At 39.3% G+C, this 19970-nt stretch overlaps 1 protein-coding gene across 6 annotated transcripts; it reads right to left on the bottom strand.

The window, feature by feature from the left end:
* Window positions 1–2825: 2825 nt before the first annotated feature.
* LOC113025479 (KN motif and ankyrin repeat domain-containing protein 1-like) lies at window positions 2826–19469 on the bottom strand. Of its 6 annotated transcripts, XM_080303515.1 has the most exons (12): window positions 19336–19463; window positions 13980–14032; window positions 10320–12874; window positions 9880–10032; window positions 9250–9358; window positions 9008–9157; window positions 8797–8884; window positions 7985–8204; window positions 6878–7020; window positions 5700–5900; window positions 5335–5433; window positions 2826–5236 (listed from the first exon to the last, which is right to left on the bottom strand). In XM_080303515.1, exons 3-12 carry the CDS (start codon window positions 12592–12594, stop codon window positions 5174–5176), a joined length of 3501 nt encoding a protein of 1166 aa, XP_080159641.1. In that variant the 5' UTR covers window positions 12595–12874; window positions 13980–14032; window positions 19336–19463; the 3' UTR covers window positions 2826–5173. The 6 variants fall into 6 exon arrangements, with proteins under 6 accessions (XP_080159641.1, XP_080159642.1, XP_026029044.2 ...); XM_080303516.1 differs by lacking the exon at window positions 13980–14032 and having other exon boundaries at window positions 19336–19469; XM_026173259.2 differs by lacking the exons at window positions 13980–14032; window positions 19336–19463 and having other exon boundaries at window positions 10320–13331.
* Between the last annotated feature and the right edge of the window lie 501 nt (window positions 19470–19970).

Raw genomic sequence — 19970 nt, 5'->3', positions numbered from 1 at the left:
ACTTTATTAGGTACGCCTACTCTTATGCGCCCTAACACGAATATATGGTGAGCCAATCATATGACAGCAACTCAGTGCATTTGGGCACGTAAGCATGCTCCAGGCGATCTGCTGAGGTTCAAACTGAGCATCAGAATGAGAAAGCGTGATTTAAGTGTCTTATAATGTGGTATGGTTGTTGGTGTCTGATGGGCTGGTAGGAGTATTTCAGAAACTGCTGATTCTCTAGGGATTAGCAAATGGTCCAAAAAAAAAAAAGAAAAAAAAAGAGAGAGAGGGGGGAAATAGTTCTGGGTGAAAGTGATTTGTTGATGCCAGAGTTCAGAGGAGAATGGCCAGACTGATTTGAACTGACAGGAAAGCAATACCAACTCGAATAATCACTGCAGAGATGGCAGAAGAGCATCTCTGAAGGCACATCACATTGATCCTAGAAGTAAATGGACAGCAGCAGCAGAAGACCACAATGGACACAATCATTCAACAATGAAGGACCCACACACACACACACACACACACACACACACACAACATATATATACATATATCTGAGTTTGATTGGTTTATCGCGAAAATATTGATTATAGCTGTTTTATATCAAACTGATTCAGGGAAATATGTGACATCACCTTTGCCAAACAACTCCCACCCACTTCAATAAACCAGTAAGAGAAGCACATGACCAATGGCTCTGAATGTGCGGTCAGCATAAAACCCAGTACGTGGTGCCACATTTGATTTAACTTATTCGATTTGACTTGTCCACAGCAAATCAAAGTTTCTGCACTGTCTTTTCCGAATCCAACAAATGCATTTATTAGTTAATTTAGTGTTTGTGGTTTGTTGGATCTTGGTCCCAAATTGACAAATGGCCCAAAACATCAAGAATGTTTCACAGACATTGTTGCAGCGACTGTTTTTCAAAACCTTTCAAGTCTCAGTTTTATGATATGGCACAAAACTAATAATTACTAACTCTTACAGTATTTTTATCGCCCAATATGTAACCTGATTTAAATGTGAGCCTTATTATGACATATTGAGCTGCACAGTAACCCAAACATATACACAAGGATGGTCTGCACCATGAAATAACGAACCATCTGATGTAGAAGTCCATACATGTCACATGCAACATATTGTACTGAAGACACATGTACCCTTCTGACAGGAACATCCATATCTTTTGATGGCATGTGTCAGTGTACAAAGGGCTTCACTGGCATGAAACTGTGACTGCTGAATGTCCTTGCATGCCAGCTTCATATGACATTCATTAGGGTTTTACAAAACAGTTTTGTTTTGCTTTCAAGATTGCTTACATCGGCATCTATTCTACTAAATAACATGGTAGCGGTGACGCTTAAACAAACGGGGAAATTAAATGAACGGATTAGCTAACCTCGGTGAAATAGAGATATCTTTCCAGACTAATGTTCCCAAGAATCACTTGCTGAAAACTGCTGACTGTTACCATGGCAACAGCAAATTTTGATGGTGGACCTTGTATATCATTGTGTTTTATTGCTGTTGCTGGGAAATGATTCAGAGTGCTCTCAGTCACACAAGCTCTCAGGAATTGGAGACAAAGTGGTACACTGGGGAAACGAGTGCAGCGGGAAGCCGAACAACATAATTTTATAATCTGTCTTTTCATGGAAGCTTTCTGTCTTGTGCACCCAAGCACTGCTTTAAAAAAAAAGCTCTGGAAATGGGCAAAATATAAATCACATGAGTAGATGAAAAAAACAAAAGGAAGAGGAAATACAACAAACTGACTGTGAGATCGCATGTTTCACTGATGAAAACATCGTACTTCGTAAACGGTTAAAAAAAAAGGTTGAAAAAAAAAACGAGATACCCCTTAATCTGTTCTTTCTTTTATTTTATAACTTGTCACATGTTCACTCACCAACAGTGCTGTAGCGTAAAATTAAACAATGATAATCTCTGAGCTGCAGGACTGCTGTAGAATTGAATTATCACCACACGCTCTCTCTTCTCACACCAATGAAGCTCGTGGGGAATATTAATTAAAATGGTGAGAACTGTAGGGCACAGGTTATTCTGACTGGTTGATAAATGATTTACAGCTCATTCAAAGCTGAAATTCGCTTTTAATTTCCAGTAGTACAAACGCCAAGAGAGGCAAGACTACTCTGATGAGTTATCAAGGCCAGGTTTTGCAGTCTAAGGTCACAAACTCACCTAATAATTCAGTCATTAATAGTCATTTTTTGAAAAAGGTCTACATAATCTTGCTTATAGGGGAAAAAAAGGCAATGGTACTTTACTGATAGACATCATAGTCAACAGAGAAGGGACAGGATGAACACTGGGGGCAATGCCTGGTGAGGTGGTAGAAACGAGGTGAGAATGGTGGGTAGTTTCTGTGTAAGAGAGCTCACAGCGAGCATCAGAGCCATCTGACCGGCCTGGGCAGCAGAAGGCAGGAGTCAAACACAGGAAGAAACAGGGTAAAAGAGCTGGGTGTCAGGATGAAGAAAAATTGGTGCCTGCCAAACCAAAAAAGGAAAGAAGTGTTCGTGCTTCAGCCAGGCACGAGCCTGGTTGAGATACTTCAGGTGGAACAGTGGTAAGCACTGCTGTCTCACAGCAAAGAAGGTACTGGGTTTGAATCCACCAGCTGGTTGAAAAATCTCTTACACAATGACAGAGCTCACGTGACCCTTCCTTTGTGTGTGACTAAAAACATTATCAGAGGCTCCATTTTTCCTTTCCTCCAGCAAATGTGTAACACATATAACACAATAACGTGCTACCTTAAAATTCCTTACTATTAAACAAACATGGGACTAATCTTGTCATCTGTCAGACTGTATTTATTTATTACATTGCTGATATTTATTTGTACATTTTGTCCATGATTGGTAGAAAAGGATGTGCTACAGATATGTAGTAGTTTATGCTGCATCTTCTTACCCTGTTTACATAGTATAAAGTAAAAGCTTTGCCAAAAAATAAACAGTTTTTAAAGATTACAAAACATATAAATAAAAAGGCCACTTGGGTTGAATTGAACTTTTGTTGGAATCATGAACAAAAAGGGTATTTTGACATTTACAGTAAACAACAAGTAATCATGCATTTCAACATAATCTATAATCCTTATGAATTTAAAATAGTAAACTATGTTGCCATGCATCTATATTCCTGTAAGTTATAGTAATGTACACAGTATGGTGTCAATAACTTTAGTATATTTAATGAAGTCATGCAAACCTTTACTATGGTATCATGGATATTTTCTGAGGTACAGATCCTTTAAGTACGAAAGGGCTGGGTCAAGATTTTGCACTTTGTAATTTTTGTTACTTTTACCCCAGCACATTTGAGCCCTGTGACTTTACAAATAATATGAGATTTAAAAATAGTACAAAATTTCACCTTAGCACCAAGTAAAACCCAATTCCAAAACTGCTGGGATGCCGTATAAAAAATAAACAAATAAATAAAAAAGCTATGATTTGCAAATCTCTTAAACCAATAACTTTTCACAATAGTACATAAAAAATAAATCAAATGTTTAAATAAAATGTACTATTTAAATTTTAATTTAATGGAGCAACATAACTCAAAAAAGTTGGGAATGGGCAACAAGAGGTCAGAAATTTAGAGATACTAAAAAGAAACCGCTGGAAGAACAAAAGGTTAACTGAGAATTTGTCAGTAACACGATTGGGTAAAAAAGTGCAGCTTAGAGACGCAGAGTTTCTCAGAAGTGAAGATGGGAAGTATCTAGAAGATACAAATTATGGAACAATTTCAGAATGATATTTATCACTGTGAAGACTTACTCATCATCTACAGTATATAAAAGGATTCCTGCCATCTGTAGAAATCTCTGTGCAGAAAGGAACAAGTCTGAAAATCCAATAGTGGATGCCTGTGATTTTCAGGCCCTCGGGCATTGAAAACAGCCACTATTTGGATTTGTTCGGAAATCACTGTTATGGAAATCACTGAATGGGCTCAGGAACACTTCCAGAAATCACTGTGTGTGAACACAATTCACCGTCCCATCCACAAACGCAGGTTAAAGCTCTATCATGCAAAAAAAGAACCCCTATGTGAACATGATCCAGAATTGCAGCTGTCTTCTCTGGTCAAAGCTCATTTTAAGAGAACTGAGGCAAAGTAGAAAGCTGTTCTGTGGTCAGATTTTTTTGGAAAACATAAATGCTGCATCCTCCAGACTAAAGATCAGAAGGATCGTCTGGTTTATTATCAGCACGCAGCTCAAAAGCCTGAATCTCTGATGTTTTTTTGACATTAGTATCTATGAAACAGCAGCTGGCACTTCTGAAAAGGCACCATCAGTGCTGAAAAGTATGTACAGGTTTTAGAGGAAAATATGTAATGTCTTTGCTGCTGATATAATCTTAGCATACTTCATATGCTGAGACCATGCTACTGCATCTATTGCAGCAGCATGGCTTCATAGAAGAGTTTGGATGCTGAAACAAAAAGTACAACAAAGACAACACACAACTGTTGAGCAGTTAGAATCGCCTATCAGATAGGAATGAGGCAATTCTCCTCTACCAGAGGGTCTAGCAGCTGGTCTCCTCAGTTCCCAGATGTTACAAAGAGACGTTACAGAGTGTTGCTAAAAGAAGAGGGGATGCCCCGCAGTGTTAAACATGGCCTGTGCCAAAGTTTTTAGATATGTTCTGGCCATCAAATTCAAAATAACCTGATTTAAAAATAAGAATAAAAGGTTTGACATGTGTTCTATGTTCCACCTTCAATAAAAAAAATGGGTTGAAATGATTTGCAAATCATTGCAATCTACTTTTATTTCCATTTAACACAGCATCCCAGCTGAAGTGCATCTTAACTTGGGGACTTTGGATAATTTTGCATGCTCTCCTTAAATATACACACATGCACTATATTAAATTTACTGTAATACACATTTCTTTGTATGAAATATGAAATTACCAGTCTTATCATATACACATGTATGCATACCGTGCTACTAGATAATGAAAAGCATTTTGTCAACTGCTGAATTATGACAGATAAATATTCAACTGAATTCTCTTGATAAGATTGAAACTGACAAAGTTATACACAATGTCGGCTTTGATATTGAATCATCTGAAAATAAGTTTCATGTAGCATCAAATCAGAGTTTGGGGGGATCCCATCATTCAAAGACGTGTCTATCACTGGAAGAAGAAAGAGACCTGCCACTGTGACGACCAGTTGCCTGATAAGAAACACACAAACACCAAAATGCATACAATGTAAAAAAAGATGCAGAAACACATTTATATTGTGTGTTAATGTAAAAATTGACTCACATACCCCTGCGTGTCCTTTGGAGAAGTTGGCATGAGCATAAAGAAGCACTGCAATGTCATTGTGTCCTGCCTCTAATGCGATGGACATGGCTGTGCTTTCATCCTGTTTACGCACAAAATACACCACAAGAGCTTCTGTTGTTTATCGCACAATAACAGACAGAAAATAAACAGCCTCAGTATATTTAATTACATACCATTTCTATCCCTTTTGTTTTCTCCTGACACACTGAATGTGTCTTCTGTAACAAATGGTTACTCTCTGCTTTTGTAATATAATATCTAAAACAAAGTAAGAGCGCTTCTGCTTCACAGCTTGAGGCCACCGGGCTCACAGAAGCTGCAAAGTAGAGGCAATGACTCACATACACTGTCAGTCAGGGTGGCATCGCACTCCGGCTGTGCCAGCAGTAGTTTAACAATGTCAGCGTGGCCATGCTCGCTTGCACACATCAGCGCTGTGGAGCCCTCATCATCCTGGAGATTGACCTCCGCCCCTTGTGCCAGGAGTGCCTGCACCATGTCCATCCGGCCATGGCTCACAGCGAGCATCAGAGCCGTCTGACCGGCCTGGGCAGCAGAAGGCAGGAGTCAAACACAGGAAGAAACCGGGCAAGTAATTCTGAGTCACACATCTCCAAATATAAAGATACAGTCAGTAGACGACTGGGGAAAGGAAAAAAAATGAGCGGGACAGTGAAGCTAGTTCAGTTATTTATTCTTTCTTATATTGATTCACTGAATTTCAACTACACAACACAAATGTAGCCACTGGATGAATATTTTCATCTTTTTGAAAGTTTACATTTAATTGAATTATTTGCAAAATGTTCTCAGTCTCGTGGTTTGTTCTCTCTTCTTTTGGACACAGGAAATGTAATCAAACATAAAAGGTTAAACGTGCATTGCAGATTCTAGCTTGTGATTCATGCAGTGAATGGAAGTCGGCTTAGGACTGATCTTTTCGCGTAGGAGTGTGGCCGCTCCTCTGTATCAGCATATCACAGCAGCTGCGCCATCGGTTGCTAAGCCAACAAGCCTCGGACGTAGCATTTCCTCAGAGGTGCATATCCAGTAAAAGCGACAAGTTGCAGATCTCAACTTTGTGAGGAATTCTGACGCACATAATCAGGCGTTTGTTTGGCAGTGCTGTGATATCTGCAGGATTTTTTTTAAGCAGCTAAAGACAAAGGAAAGACTGTTTTCATTGTATTTATATTTATGCAAGCAGTTACATTTATCTGTCTACATAAAATAAACTCCAAAAATTATTAAGATTAAAATCAGTCAGTCATCTTATAAGGAAAGTTGCTTTAAAATAAAATAGTTGCACACAGTTCCTCCTATGTTTCATCTTCTGACATCACATAGGAGAGTAGGTTGAGTGATGCATTAAATCATTTTGACAATACCCACATTGACTGAAAGCCATGAGAGCTGCAGCAATTTTTAAAAAATTGTAAAACTAGTTTGTAAAAAACTTAAACTATAGTGTAATGTGAGAGCCAGCTAACCACTCCTCACCCACAACCTGAGAACATACTGACCTGGCTGGCCTTGGCGTTGACATCTCCTTTAGTGAAGAGCTGCTCGACTACTTTCATGTTGTCTGGATTATCCACAGCAGCAAGTGCAGCCAGCATGATGGGCGTGTAACCTGCTGAATTCTGCTGATTCACGTTGCACACCTCTGTAGTGATTGGCGGTCAAATGGATGGCAGTGGAAAAAACAAGCAAGAGGAAGAAGAATGTATATTATTTTGTACTGATAACAATTCACACTTGTTTTAATCATACAAATGCCAAGTTTTATTTTGTAAGGAAGACCTGTTCCAGATAAGCTTTTGTGGTGAGTGACTAAAAATGACAAAACTGTTATGCAATATAGATTCACAGAAAAAGGCTGGCGCTTAGAGATATATATTCTGAGTGATATACATACACAGAAGCTGTTCAGTCGGGCACCCAGTGCAAATATCAAACTGTCCTGACAAACTAAATAATTAAGTGACTGTCCAGAATAGTGTTTCTGCCTTTCGATCCCTTTCATACTCATTCACAGCTGGAAAAATGGTTGAAAGGAGCCATTATGATTTTCAAAAGGCAATCTCCAGCACATAATTTCTTATTTAAAAAAAAATCGTATTTTCCCCCCAAAAAACACCATCTCGTTTATCAGCTACCCAGCAGTCAAAAATGTATTCTATTGCCCATGCTGGTTTAAGAAACCAGGGTCTTCTTTTTTATCAATATTTTCCCGTTTTTGACAGGAGCACTTTGTATCTTACCACACACAGAATTCGCTTGCTGCTGGTATTTTCGCCACCTAGTGGCTATTAGAAAGAATACTAAAATGTTCATATGATATGACAAATCCAGATTATACATGGGCTTCTGAGCAGTACAGCTGAATTACACAAGGCGTTTCCACCCTAAAAAACTGTGAGCTTGCTTGTTTCTCTGATTTGCTGGGAGATTCAAATTAAAAGGACAACTCTTGCGGCATTTTGTAGAAGTTAAAAAAAGCCCTGGCAGCATAATTTGTCTGTAATCTTATTTTAAGCATGTCCAGACTGCAAAGAAATAAACTTAATTCTCGTGACATAGAGGGACAGAGAAAAACAATATGTACTTGGGGTGGTGTGGTGATGTACCTGGATTAAGCAATTTCTTCACAATGCCAAAGTTCGAGTGAGAAACGCTGTAGTGTAGAGCTGTGTTTCCATTGCCGTCAGCCATATTAACTATGTACTGCAATACTGAAGGTGAAATGGCCTGAAACGTAGATAAGTAGTCCTCTACAGTTTCAGGAGATGCTGACTTGTGGCTGGACACAGAGAACCACTCTTGCTGGAGTGTGTGCAGACAGTCCTGCTGCAAGAGGAAAAAAGGATGCATTATATATGCAAAAACAGCACTTCTTTTTTTAAACATTAGTTTAGTAGAGCAATCAGAACTGAATAGACACAATCCTCCCATAATTACAGGGATGTGAATGAAAGAAGACAGACAAACAGCATAAAGCAACAATTCTATAAAAGACATCATAAAAGAAGAGGAATCTGTCATTATTTCAAACATAAAAAGGCATGTCGAGAGTTCTTGTTATTCTTTTTAGTGTTTCAGCTTTCACAATGGAAGCTGTCAAGAGTTACCTTGCTGATATACTTCCCTTGAATTCCACTTCTTCTTACCTATTTTGCATTTTACTGTGAAAGTGAGTAGTCTATTTCACTTAGAAAGAAAAACATTCTCAAGTTGAAGCAAATGATATGGCTAAAAATTCTTCTACTGACGAATTCTTTTCATATCCAATGGCAAGGATACTTCTTTAGAAACGATATACTTTCAACCACCATGGCCCAGCATCTCTCCGCACCCATGCTAATCAAAACACGTACAGACAAACAAGGCCCGTGGTGACTTTCAGTGGCTCTCATACTGAATATAGTAAAACAAAACATACCATTTCCCTGTTGGATAAAGCTGTGTCATCACTCAGGTGCGTCTTTAAGGCTTGACAAGCAAAAAACATCCGTTCGCTCATCCTACGTCTGAAAATAACCAAATTCTATTGGTTACTAGATGTCAGTTCAGATTTGAAAGGACTCCCACAGTAATGCAGACTGCTGTTGCGAAGCTTTTTATTGTTGCAGTTTTATTTTCTCCCAGATTACCTCTGCTGTGTATACACTCTCGCAGCTCCTTTTGATCCCTTGTTGTCTTTTTCCTTTCGTGATTGGGCAACATCTTGAGGAGATTCCCTAAATGTTCTTTTTATCTTTCTGTCCACATCATCATGCTCATAATTCGACACTGGGTCCAGCCTAAGGACAATAAAACAAGAGCTTAATATCTATGAACATACCACATCCATCATTTCAGAAATAAAACATTTGTTTAGACATTAGACACTTACCCTGTAGTCACACCCAGAAACTTCATGCTCTGCCTGTTGCTACTACAGCACTGGTTACCATTCTGTTTCTTTATTACATTCCTTGGCTTACCAGCATTATCTGACCTGTCTAGAAATGAGCACAAAGCACTTTTATTCTTAACACAAATCACACAGTATGTTGCATTAAATGCATGTATAGCAAAACAGTTACAAGGCTAGCTAGGTCACGTTCAGAGTATATGAAAACACACGATTCTTTATGCATTCGTTCACATCTAAAAGCCTCGGTGGAAAAGAGAAAGCATTCTTTTACACCAGCTCCTCCCACAAAGCAGTTCAATTTTAGATCTTAAGCCACAAAGTGCTATGTGGCACACAACGTCTTCCAAAACCAGATATCATTCCACACATCGCAAATGCATCCCTCAAAAAGGGAACTTGCCCAGCTGAAGCCAGCCACTTCCCCTGAACCTAGTTCAAGTTTAAACTGGGCGCCGGGAGTGGCTTCAAAATAAAATATTTTTATACTAAAAGATTTTTAAACTTCCTTCACTGAGACAAAATTCCTACTAACTGGATATTTACTAAATATCTCATGAAAAAAAGGATTTGGATTTATAACTAAACATAAATAAATAAAAATATTACCTTGTAAACCAGAGGACGTCTGCTGTTCTATCATTTTAATCATTCTTTTCACCTCTGAATCATTACTGCTCTGTTGACACAGTCCTGCTTTTGCTTTGTCACACTTAGAGGAGACAAGTGAAAGTTGAGACTGGGACTGAGAGTCTTTGTTTGCTGCATGAAAGTAAGATAATAGTAGACAGAAACGTATAAACATAACATTGCAGATTTGAAAAAAAAAATGTTAATTGCATCACCTACTTTGTGTAGATAAAGGGTTTTTTTTAATGTGTAAAAATCTGGAGCTATGTCATTCTATACAAATGACAGCAATAATGCAAGCAATACAAGCGCAAACTGTTCAACCTATTCAGAATGTATAGTAATAAATTAGCAGGAAATTTGGTATCAGCTTTGCAAATGTTTTATGAAGAATCAATGTTTTTGGTTTGCTGTGTTACCTGCTGGTTGAGAACTGAACATGTGGATGTCTGTCCCTCCTTGTGCCATAGGTTTTCTATTGCAGGAGCTGGGATCTCCTTGGCCACTGTTATGATCAGGACAGTCCTCTGTGAGCAGGTCCCCATGCTCCATGCTGAGGAGCCTCTGCAACTTCTCGATGTAATGGTTCAGCTCATGGTCCCACTGTAACTGTGCAGGTTTCTGGAAATTTTGTCCAGGTGTCCTGGATGAAACTGAAAAATCCCTTATCCGCCCTTCCCCTACACCAACACTCTTTGTTTTGACAGGGTCAGGTAGATGGGACGGTCCGGATGCCATATTTCGAGTTTTCAGTCCAACTAGGAAATTCTCATTAATGTCTGTGAATCCAACTCCAGTGTCTCGAGTTACCCTGGTGACCGCTTCTGGTGTTTGCTTTGAAATACTTTCTACTGCATTTGCAGTTCCTACACCGATTGTTCGGGTCTCTGTGGTGCATCTGACGTCTCGGACCCTATTGCCTACAGATACTGTCCTAGTTGAAGTGTGAGTGGTGTTGGTGTGCTTGTCTTGGGTGCTGAGGAGCGTATTCGTGCTGGAGTCAGTGCTGAAGGCGTGCTTGGTGTTGGTAAAGCGAGACACTGAACTACATACAGTGTTGGTACGCTGCGATGCTGTTTGGGGTGATACCATGATTCCGAGCTCAACTCCTCTGACTCGATCTGTAGTCATACACTGTGAAACTGCTTCCTTTGCCTCGCAAATGGTCACATCGACAGAACAATCCCCACAAGCCACTGAACAATACTCTTTCTTGGACCTCAGATTTGCCAGTGGCGCCTCTGTGTTGCTTTCTGCATCACATACCCTTATCTCTGTCCCAACTCCTTGTGTGTTTGTAAAAACGTGCATTTCCACAGCCTTGTCGCTGGTCTCCACTCGCTCCCTGACCTCCCAGAGGCTCATGGGTACATCCAGTCCTGTGCAAATACTCCTCATCATAGGTGCACAGGATACTCCTACAGTTTTTACCTCCTTTTCCTCGCCTGTGGAAGCATCTCTGAGCTCTGTGTGATTACCCACTCCCTGGCTTTTGGTGTGTGGCCTTGCATCTGAGCCTATGCTTACAGTGGACGGTCTGGCACAGCAGGCCTTGTCAACCCGGTTCCTGGCTCCTGCAGCCTGAAGTTCCAGTTTCAGACGAATCAACTCCGTCTCCAGAGCTGATTCTTTCAACTCTATTTCTAAGTGACAAATTCTCTCCTTTAAGGCACTGTTTATTAATTCTTGGGCATCACGCTCTGCCTCCTGTTCTGTGTAAATTCCCAGACTGACTTCAGATACTTCTGTTGCAATGGACCTCATCTCTACCTGCTCAGTGTATGCATATTTGTTTTCTTTTGGTGGCTTAGACAAGATGATATCCATATCGTTGTCAGTTCCCACAGCGACTGACTTAAATGTTTTGTCATGAAGAGGGTTACATTTTTCATGCAATGTTCCCAACTGTCCCACTTTGATGGACCTTTCCAGTTCTCGCATGTCTTTGGTCAATCGCCCAACCTCCTTCAGATCTGTGCAGCTACTTTTAACTTCAAGATCTTTTTTGGTATTTCTGTTGATCTCAATTTCAGACCCTTCAATGGTATACGGGCTGTTCCAGGTTACATCATTGACGTTCTCTCTCTCAATCAAGTCCTTGAGCTGACAGCTTAGTTGCCTCTTTTCCTCCTGAAGGACTGAGATCTTTACCTGGAGGATTGGGATGATTTTCACTTGCTCCTCTAACTCTTTCAGTCTTTGTAGCGCAACCACCATTTGGTCACGGACATGTTGCAGGTGCATGGGGACTGGAGTTGTTCTACCTGAGCTCTGTGGACTTACTCTCAGACAGCCTGTGCTGCCTCTACTGCCCAGGGATGAGCCGAGTTGGACCTCGGGTCCAGTGCCAGTAGGCTTATTGCCATTATTGTTCTGATTATATGCACCTAGGCCAGTGAAAGGTGAGAGTGACCCAGGGGAGCTCACACCTCCGAAGCTGGCCAGTCGTCGACGGGGATAGGGCTGGGGTGGAGAAAGTCTTGTCACCTCCTGATTCAAGGGTTTGTGGGTCTCCAGAAAGGCCCTCTCCATCACAGGGCTTTGACTTTGGAAGAGAGATCGTGCAGCTGGCTGAGGCTTTGGCTCAGTTAGTATCTGAGAGGTTCCCAGACTTTCATTTCTTTTATTATTATTATCCAACAAGGAACCATGTGGTGGAGGAAGAGGTGGTCTACCTCGAGCTGAAGAGGACATGCCCAGTAGTTTTGAATCATCACCACTAGATGATGACAAGGACTCTGCAGAATACCACTGACTAGATGAAATGCCCCTCTGCGTTTTGTCCACATTACTGCCGGCCACCCTGGGCCTCCTTTTTAGGCTTAGTCGCTTAATGGTGGCGGCGTCTCAGAAACTGTCCACACGCTTGATGCAGTCCACTTCAGACTGATAACTGTAATCAATTTCAAGGTGGTTAGGGAACCAGTGCTTTGGCCTGTTAAATAGTTGGACAGCTGTACTTTAATCTTCCTCTCTGAAAAGAGTAGTCAGGGAAGCAAAAGAATAAAAATAAAACAGCAAAAATCCAGACCAAACATTATGCAGAAAGGTGGAAAATCTTTTAAAAAAAATACAATAAATAAATCTTACAGAAAATAAGAAGTTGTTGTAAATTTAAGTTTTAAATAACATTTAATCATCATGAATCATCATGAATACACAGTAAAATCTTGAAGGCTTTAGGCTATATACTCTTCCCTTTTCTTTCCTTACCTTAGTATGTGTTGATCAGTGACCATTTCTCTGAGTCTCAAGCCTTCCTTCACTTCAAAATGTTTCTGACTCTAATCTCTCTGAGCCTGTCCCACAAGGGGAGGAGGGAGAGAGGAGTGTCTACCAATCCTGCAGACACTTTTTTCAGTAGTTACTTCTCTCCCAATGGTATGTCTCTCTCTACATAGACTGAGCCCACTCTATAATTACTCTGCAACTCTCCCTGTAAATGCCCAACCATTCTCTTGGCAGGACTTCTCAACCACAAACATATTCCAAGTATTTTAGCCACTGAATATAAAAGCAAAGAAAATACCTAGGACAACACAATTCTAACCTATAACTATATTTAAATAGTAAATGTTAAATGCATTAAGCTGGAATTGCAATAAATTCCATCATACAACCCCTATTATCAAAAAGTACATTTCATGCATTACTTCCAGAAGCATGTACAAATTACAAACATTTTTGTGACTCTAAAGCATTTAGGTTAGTGGTAATTATATCAGTTATCATTACCTGACATATTCCTCAGGACTTAAAAACCTTGAACGTGTTTCAGAATATCTCAATAATGATTTAATTCCTTTTTCATTCAGCCTAAACTTTGAATAAGTCTGCAAATAAAAGAAAAACACATCAAATTAACTTTGAACCTTGGTGTTGCTGTCTCATTCGTATGAGCTCCTTCTCTCTCTCATCCCAGGTCTGACAGTCGATAACAGCTAACATTACAGTGCTTGCATAAAGGAAATGCAATACTGAGACATGGTCATTTCTGCACAACTACAGGAGGATGGGGCTTAGCCTCAACACACTGTCATTGCAATGCTATCCCCTATCACATTTTCATTGATAAGCACCTTTCGGTTCTCAGCATGCTGGTGTTTTGAGAAGGCTTCCTCTCTTCTTCTCCCTTCATAGAAAGTCAGTTTAAAGAATTACTGAAATCTATATTTAATATATATATATATAATACAACAATCTACTCTAATATAATATAATCTGATATAGCATTTATAATTAACATGCATAAAATAATGACTTATGTGAGGAGCAAGCCAAGTGGAGTTGGAAAAGGAGGATTTAACAACTTGATATCTTTTTTGTAAGCTGCCTGCATTTTTCTACATTTTTTAGAACTTGATACCCCGAAAGAGTCAAAACTATGTGAAGCCCAGCAAATGTGTAAGTAAATTGGTGTGTACAAAGTCAATCCAAACTAAACATCAAAAACACAGACAAGTTGCTATTTGCATACTACTGAGACATAAACAATCTGAAAAATACTGTTTATTTTGCAGAACCAATGAAAATGGTATTACTATGAAATAAATTACAGTTTTCTCTGGCTGGAGGTAAGGTTGACTAATCATCTGCTGATTCAAGTGTTTGTGGGTCTCTGTAACAGCCTGTTCCATCACAGGGCTTTATCTCTACAGCTGGTTTATCTGACTTGACTCATCTGTGGCTAATCTGAGGTTGCTGGACTTCTCAGTCTTTTTGTGTTATCCACTGAGAAGCCACGTGGTAGATCCACCTCGAGTTGTAGAATGAACGGATCGTCATTCTACAACTCGAGGTGCTCCCTTCAGGATTTATTTGTTTTTCTTATTTTTTATTGTGAACAAGTGAGAACAAGTTCTTGCCCTAAACTTAATAACTGGTTGTGCCACCCTTGGCAGCAGGAACTGCAATCAAGCATTTGTGATAAGTGGCAATGACTCTTTCACATCACTGTGGAGGAATGTGGAGGGATTTTGGCCTAATCTTCCTTGCAGAGTTGTTTAAATTCTGTCACACTAGAGGCTTTTTTTGTTTGGTTTTTTTAACATGAACATCCCATTAAAGCATCTTAATTGGATTTAAGTCCAGACTTTGACTAGTCCTGCTGCATAACCTCATTGTGCATCAGCATCATGGCACACATAGATGATGGGCGGACATTCTCCTTCAGGATTTTGTGGTAGAGAGCAGAATTCATGGCCCCAGATCATCACACTACCACCACCATGTCTGACTGCTGGTATGATGTTCTTTTCATGAAATGCTGTCTTATTTTTACAAAATATGTAACAGGAGACAACCCTTCCAAAAAGTTCAGCTTTTGTCTCGTCAGTCCACCGAATACTTTCTCAAAAGTCTTGCAAAAACATTTTGAGAAATGTGATATGAACCTTTGTGTTCCTTTTAGTCAGCAGTGGTTTTCTCCTTGGACCTCTTCCATGGAAACCCTTTTTACCCAGACTCTTTCCTATTGTTGACTCATGAACGCTTACCTTAAGTAAGGGAAGTGAGGCGTGCAGTTTTCGGTTCTTTTGTGACCTCCAGGTTGAGTTGTCATTGCACTTTTGGAGTAATTTTGGTAGCCCTGCCACTCCTGCCAAGATTCACCACTGTTGAAATTTTTCTCTATTTTGGATAATGGCTCTCATTGTGGTTTGCTGGAGTCCCGAGGCATTAGAAATGGCTTTATAACCCTTGCCCAACTGATAGATATCAATGACTCTGCTTCTCATCTATTCTTGTTCCTTTAAATTGTAGCGAGATGTGTTGATTTTTAAGATCCTTTAGCATATTTCATTTTTTCAGACAGATTCTAATTAAGTCACTTCCTGATTCAACAGGTCCGACAGTAATCAGGACCGGTTGAGGCTAGTGCTATCCACAAAATGTTATCAATCACAGTTAACTCGTGATTTAACAACAGGGCCAATTACTTTTTCACACAGGAGCAGATAGGTTTGGATAGGGGACTGCAGCCACCAGCAAAATGAAAAAGCCCTACAAACTAGAGATGGCACGATACCACTTTTTAATGTCCGATTCCAATATCATAAATTTGGATATCTGCCGATACCGGTATGAATCCGATATAACGTATTTTGTAATCAATAAAACAGTTTTTTTTTATAAATATCTTGCTGCATTTTGTATAAGTTCATACTCAAGTTTTAAAAAACAAGAGACTGAAGCTATTCTGTTATACCTTTATGCACAAAATACACTCCACCCAAAACATTTTATAGTTCAGCAACACTGATCAGTCTAATAAATTTAAACCTACACCATCCTCCCTATTCTGGTATTTTAAAGAGTACTTACCTACCTAACAAATAGGGTTGCCAACTCCCAGCAAAAATATTAGGGAACCACCCCCTTAATCGATGTAATCAACTTTAATTTAATGCAAGTGTAAAACAAATGCACAGAAATCAATTATTTTTCTACAGTAATTAAATAGATTCAATATCTTTCTTCAGCAGAATTGCAGACTGCACAGATGGTACCTTCCCAAAGGAAAAAGTACTATAGCTTACTAGGGTGTATATTAGACTTATTAGTTACTATATACAATAATGGATTCTATACATTTACACTATAGATAAAATTGAATTGAATTGAATACATGTAATCAGATGACCACTTTTTTTTGTAAGATTCAGATAATTATTTATTCAAAATTTTTAAATGACATAACAAAGAAAAATATTTCTTTGTGCCCCCCTTTCCCTGTTAATGCCCAACCTGGCTCCCGACAAAACTTTGCTAGACCCGCCCCTGCACAGTTACCAGCCGTCAGCTACTTAGAAAAGAATCCTGGTGTTATTTGTCTCTCAGAAACAGTTCATAACTTTCCTTCAACTCATTCATGTCACCTAGAAGGTAAACCTGTTTCTCCATCTCCTGGTTTCATCTTCATGCTTCCCTCTCACCACATATCCAAACGGATATCATGACCAGCAGCTTTTACAGCTGTGGCTCCAGCAAACATCAGCTGATACTAGAAAGTAATATTAAATAAATTCTAACAACAGCTTATCACGCTTAAACGTGTTGCTGTTGTTTATCCACTGGTCTCCTCTTGCTAGCGCAAAGTGGGCGATAAACAAACAAGAAAGACGGGACTTGCAGTAGAAAAGCCGATCAGCTGATCATTGATCAGTTTCATGTTTGAAGTAATAACAGGAGAGCAAGGGGGAGAGAATGAGCGAAGTAGATGCAACTGCGCAGCAAAGACAGAATAACTCCAGCTTTGTGTCTATTTTTTAATTCTAGCTGAAGTACGGGACAAATCACTTCCTTTTCGCCTCAATATGGAACTCCAATGGCCAGTCCAGCTGTGGCTCCATATATCAGTTGTTAAGCTTAACATGGAAATACTATGCAAACATTCAGGGATGAACTTATACACTTGCTTTACTTCTCTGGGATTCTTCTCTGATTTTGTGATACTTCGGATTGGATTACATTTTTTTTTCTCTCCGATATCCGATCCAGTAATTTAGGTCAGTATAGGACCGATACCGATACATAATATGGATCAGTCCATCTCTACTACAAACGCACGCTAAATACAGAAAACAGAACATGAAGGATTGCATCGTCACACTTCAAAGAAGCAGCGGTTTATCAGTGATGTGAAGGAGCAAAGTAAAGTGTGCTTTAATTGCATGAGTGACATAGTAGGGGAGACCGGGGATAGTTGTAACGTGGGTCAGTTGTAACACTTCCAATTTCTCCAATCAGGGCTAAGTTTCAAATGATGTGACTCATCCTGTGCATGCCCAATTCAGTTCTGCTATCACATGTGAAAAATCAGCACATTTTGTCAAATACAGACAATTTAACATGAAAAAAAGTAATTTGTATGCCAAAAAGTAAGTTTTTCTACTTTATTTCAATTTCTAATAGCATTATCTGCTTTGCAGTTAAACTCATCAAACTTAAATTATGTTATTTGTATGTCTATGGGGATATATTCTGTGTAGGTCTTTAGTGCTAATGTTTTAGCCGTTGGCTGTAATGTTAGCTAGTTCATGGCTATAGGAGTCTGGGTCAGTTGTAACAGCAACAGTCTGGGTCAGTTGTAACAATAATGCAGATGTTACAACTTACCACACTATTACTTTAACTTATATTAAACAAGTTGGGGCAACGACATCAGCAGAGAGAGGTTCACTGGTCGCATTTGTATATGCGGTTAATGCCATTGGCAACACAATTCCTCCACTGTTTGTGTTCCCACATTATGCAGACCTCTGTGTCAGAGATGGACCAGTAGGAAGTACTGGTAGTGGAAATAAATCAGGATGGGTGCAAGAAACAGATTCCCTCATCTTTCTGAAGCACTTTGCAAACCACACCAAGGTAAGCCATGATAAAAAGTAATGGAATTGCGATGCTGGTGAACAACTACATTTTTTCAGCTTCATTGTTATGTTCAAAATTGGTGCAAGAGTTGTAAGTTATAATGCCCACTGAGCCAATGAGGCCAAACTCAAGGAAGACCAACCAAAATTAATGAAATATTCAGTTGCAGAAAATTCCATAATATGTCTTTTTTGGGGGGTTGGTATATGTTCAAAAGTTAGATTTCTGCATTCTGTCACACACACACACACAGCTACATAAATGGATGTAAGTGCATTCATGTGTTGAATAAACAAAGATTACATGTTAATATTTTGTTAGTACCCTTATTTCATTGTGTTACATTTTACCCCAGGATGTGTTACAACTAACCCAGACTATGGGGTTAATTGTAACATTTCACTCTTTGTGTTTGAGACCATACCATGCAATGGGTAACTGTGCTGCAGAGAAAATAGCTGCATTATTTAATAGCAGAGACATGTAAATACTTTGCATTACATTTTGAATCCACTACCTTAAAAGAGCTTCAATTTACAGACAGAAATGTCAAAAATGTTACAACTATCCCCGGTCTCCCCTACTGTCACTTCCACAGCTGTTTCCCCAAAAACATGTCCGTTTTGTTTCACTGTTTTTTGTTTGTTGTTGTTGTTGTGTTTTTTTTTTTTTAATGGAAATTCCGTTGGGTTTTGTGCCTTTTTGCAGCATTTTTTAATTTGCTGGTGTTTTCTTCAATTACAGTGCGTTTGACCTCTCAGGGCCACCATACATTTCTCACTGACAAAAGTGCCAAGCGATTATTAATAAAGGGTAAAACTTTGTATGATAAAAATATAACTAATATTAATATTTGAACATTTTATAAATTGACAGATAACTGCAGCCCTTCCTCCTTCCTTACTTCAAATTGAATGTTTTATTCCGTCGTGTTATAAAAAGTTAGCCTCTGTTTGCTTAACATGAGAAGAAGTAAATCACCTGTGCATTCGGAGAGGAGGTGGACAAATACAACATGCTCGTGTGATGCAAAGTTAAATATTATGAGTATTATTAACAGCTTACCTTATCAGTTGGCACGTGTTTTTTTTAAACGTGTATTTTTGACGCTAACAAGACCGCTTTCCCCCCCTTTTCTCCTTTCTCAATAATTTTTCGATATTAGACGAACTTTTCCTCTGCATCTGTGAGATGCATACCGCGCATGCGCGCAGAGCTGTCGACGCGCACAGCAGATGCTCACGGGAATCAGTCATTAAAATATTGATGAGGCGCTTTCTTCTGTTGACTCGATTACACAGCATAAACACCACATCATTTCGGTCTCAGAATCTGGTTTCAGGGGTAGTAATTACCGAACTAAATACCTGAGTTATTTTTTTTCCAGTGACATAACCGGGAAATAAAGTTAAACAGTCATTTTTATGTAGTTTCCATATATTTAACTGTATGCTTGGGATAATGGCACCTGCTAAAAATAAGTCACTCTTACATCCTGCAGGGTGGTGCTGTTTGTAGAGCTGTTTTAATAGTGCTGAAAGTTTAATCGATTCGGAGCACCAGAGAGCTCTTATGGAATATATCTTTTACCAGACATTCCACATTTTCAAGCTGAACTGCGACATCATGTGGACATAGTGCAGCAATACATCCTGCACTCTAATACACTTTGAGTCCAAAGTTGTTCCTGCGGAGTTTTT

This window comes from Astatotilapia calliptera, chromosome 7 (genome assembly GCF_964374335.1).
Source record: "Astatotilapia calliptera chromosome 7, fAstCal68.1, whole genome shotgun sequence".
NCBI classification, from domain to species: Eukaryota; Metazoa; Chordata; class Actinopteri; order Cichliformes; family Cichlidae; genus Astatotilapia; species Astatotilapia calliptera.
This window is presented reverse-complemented; position numbering and strand designations above follow the sequence as displayed.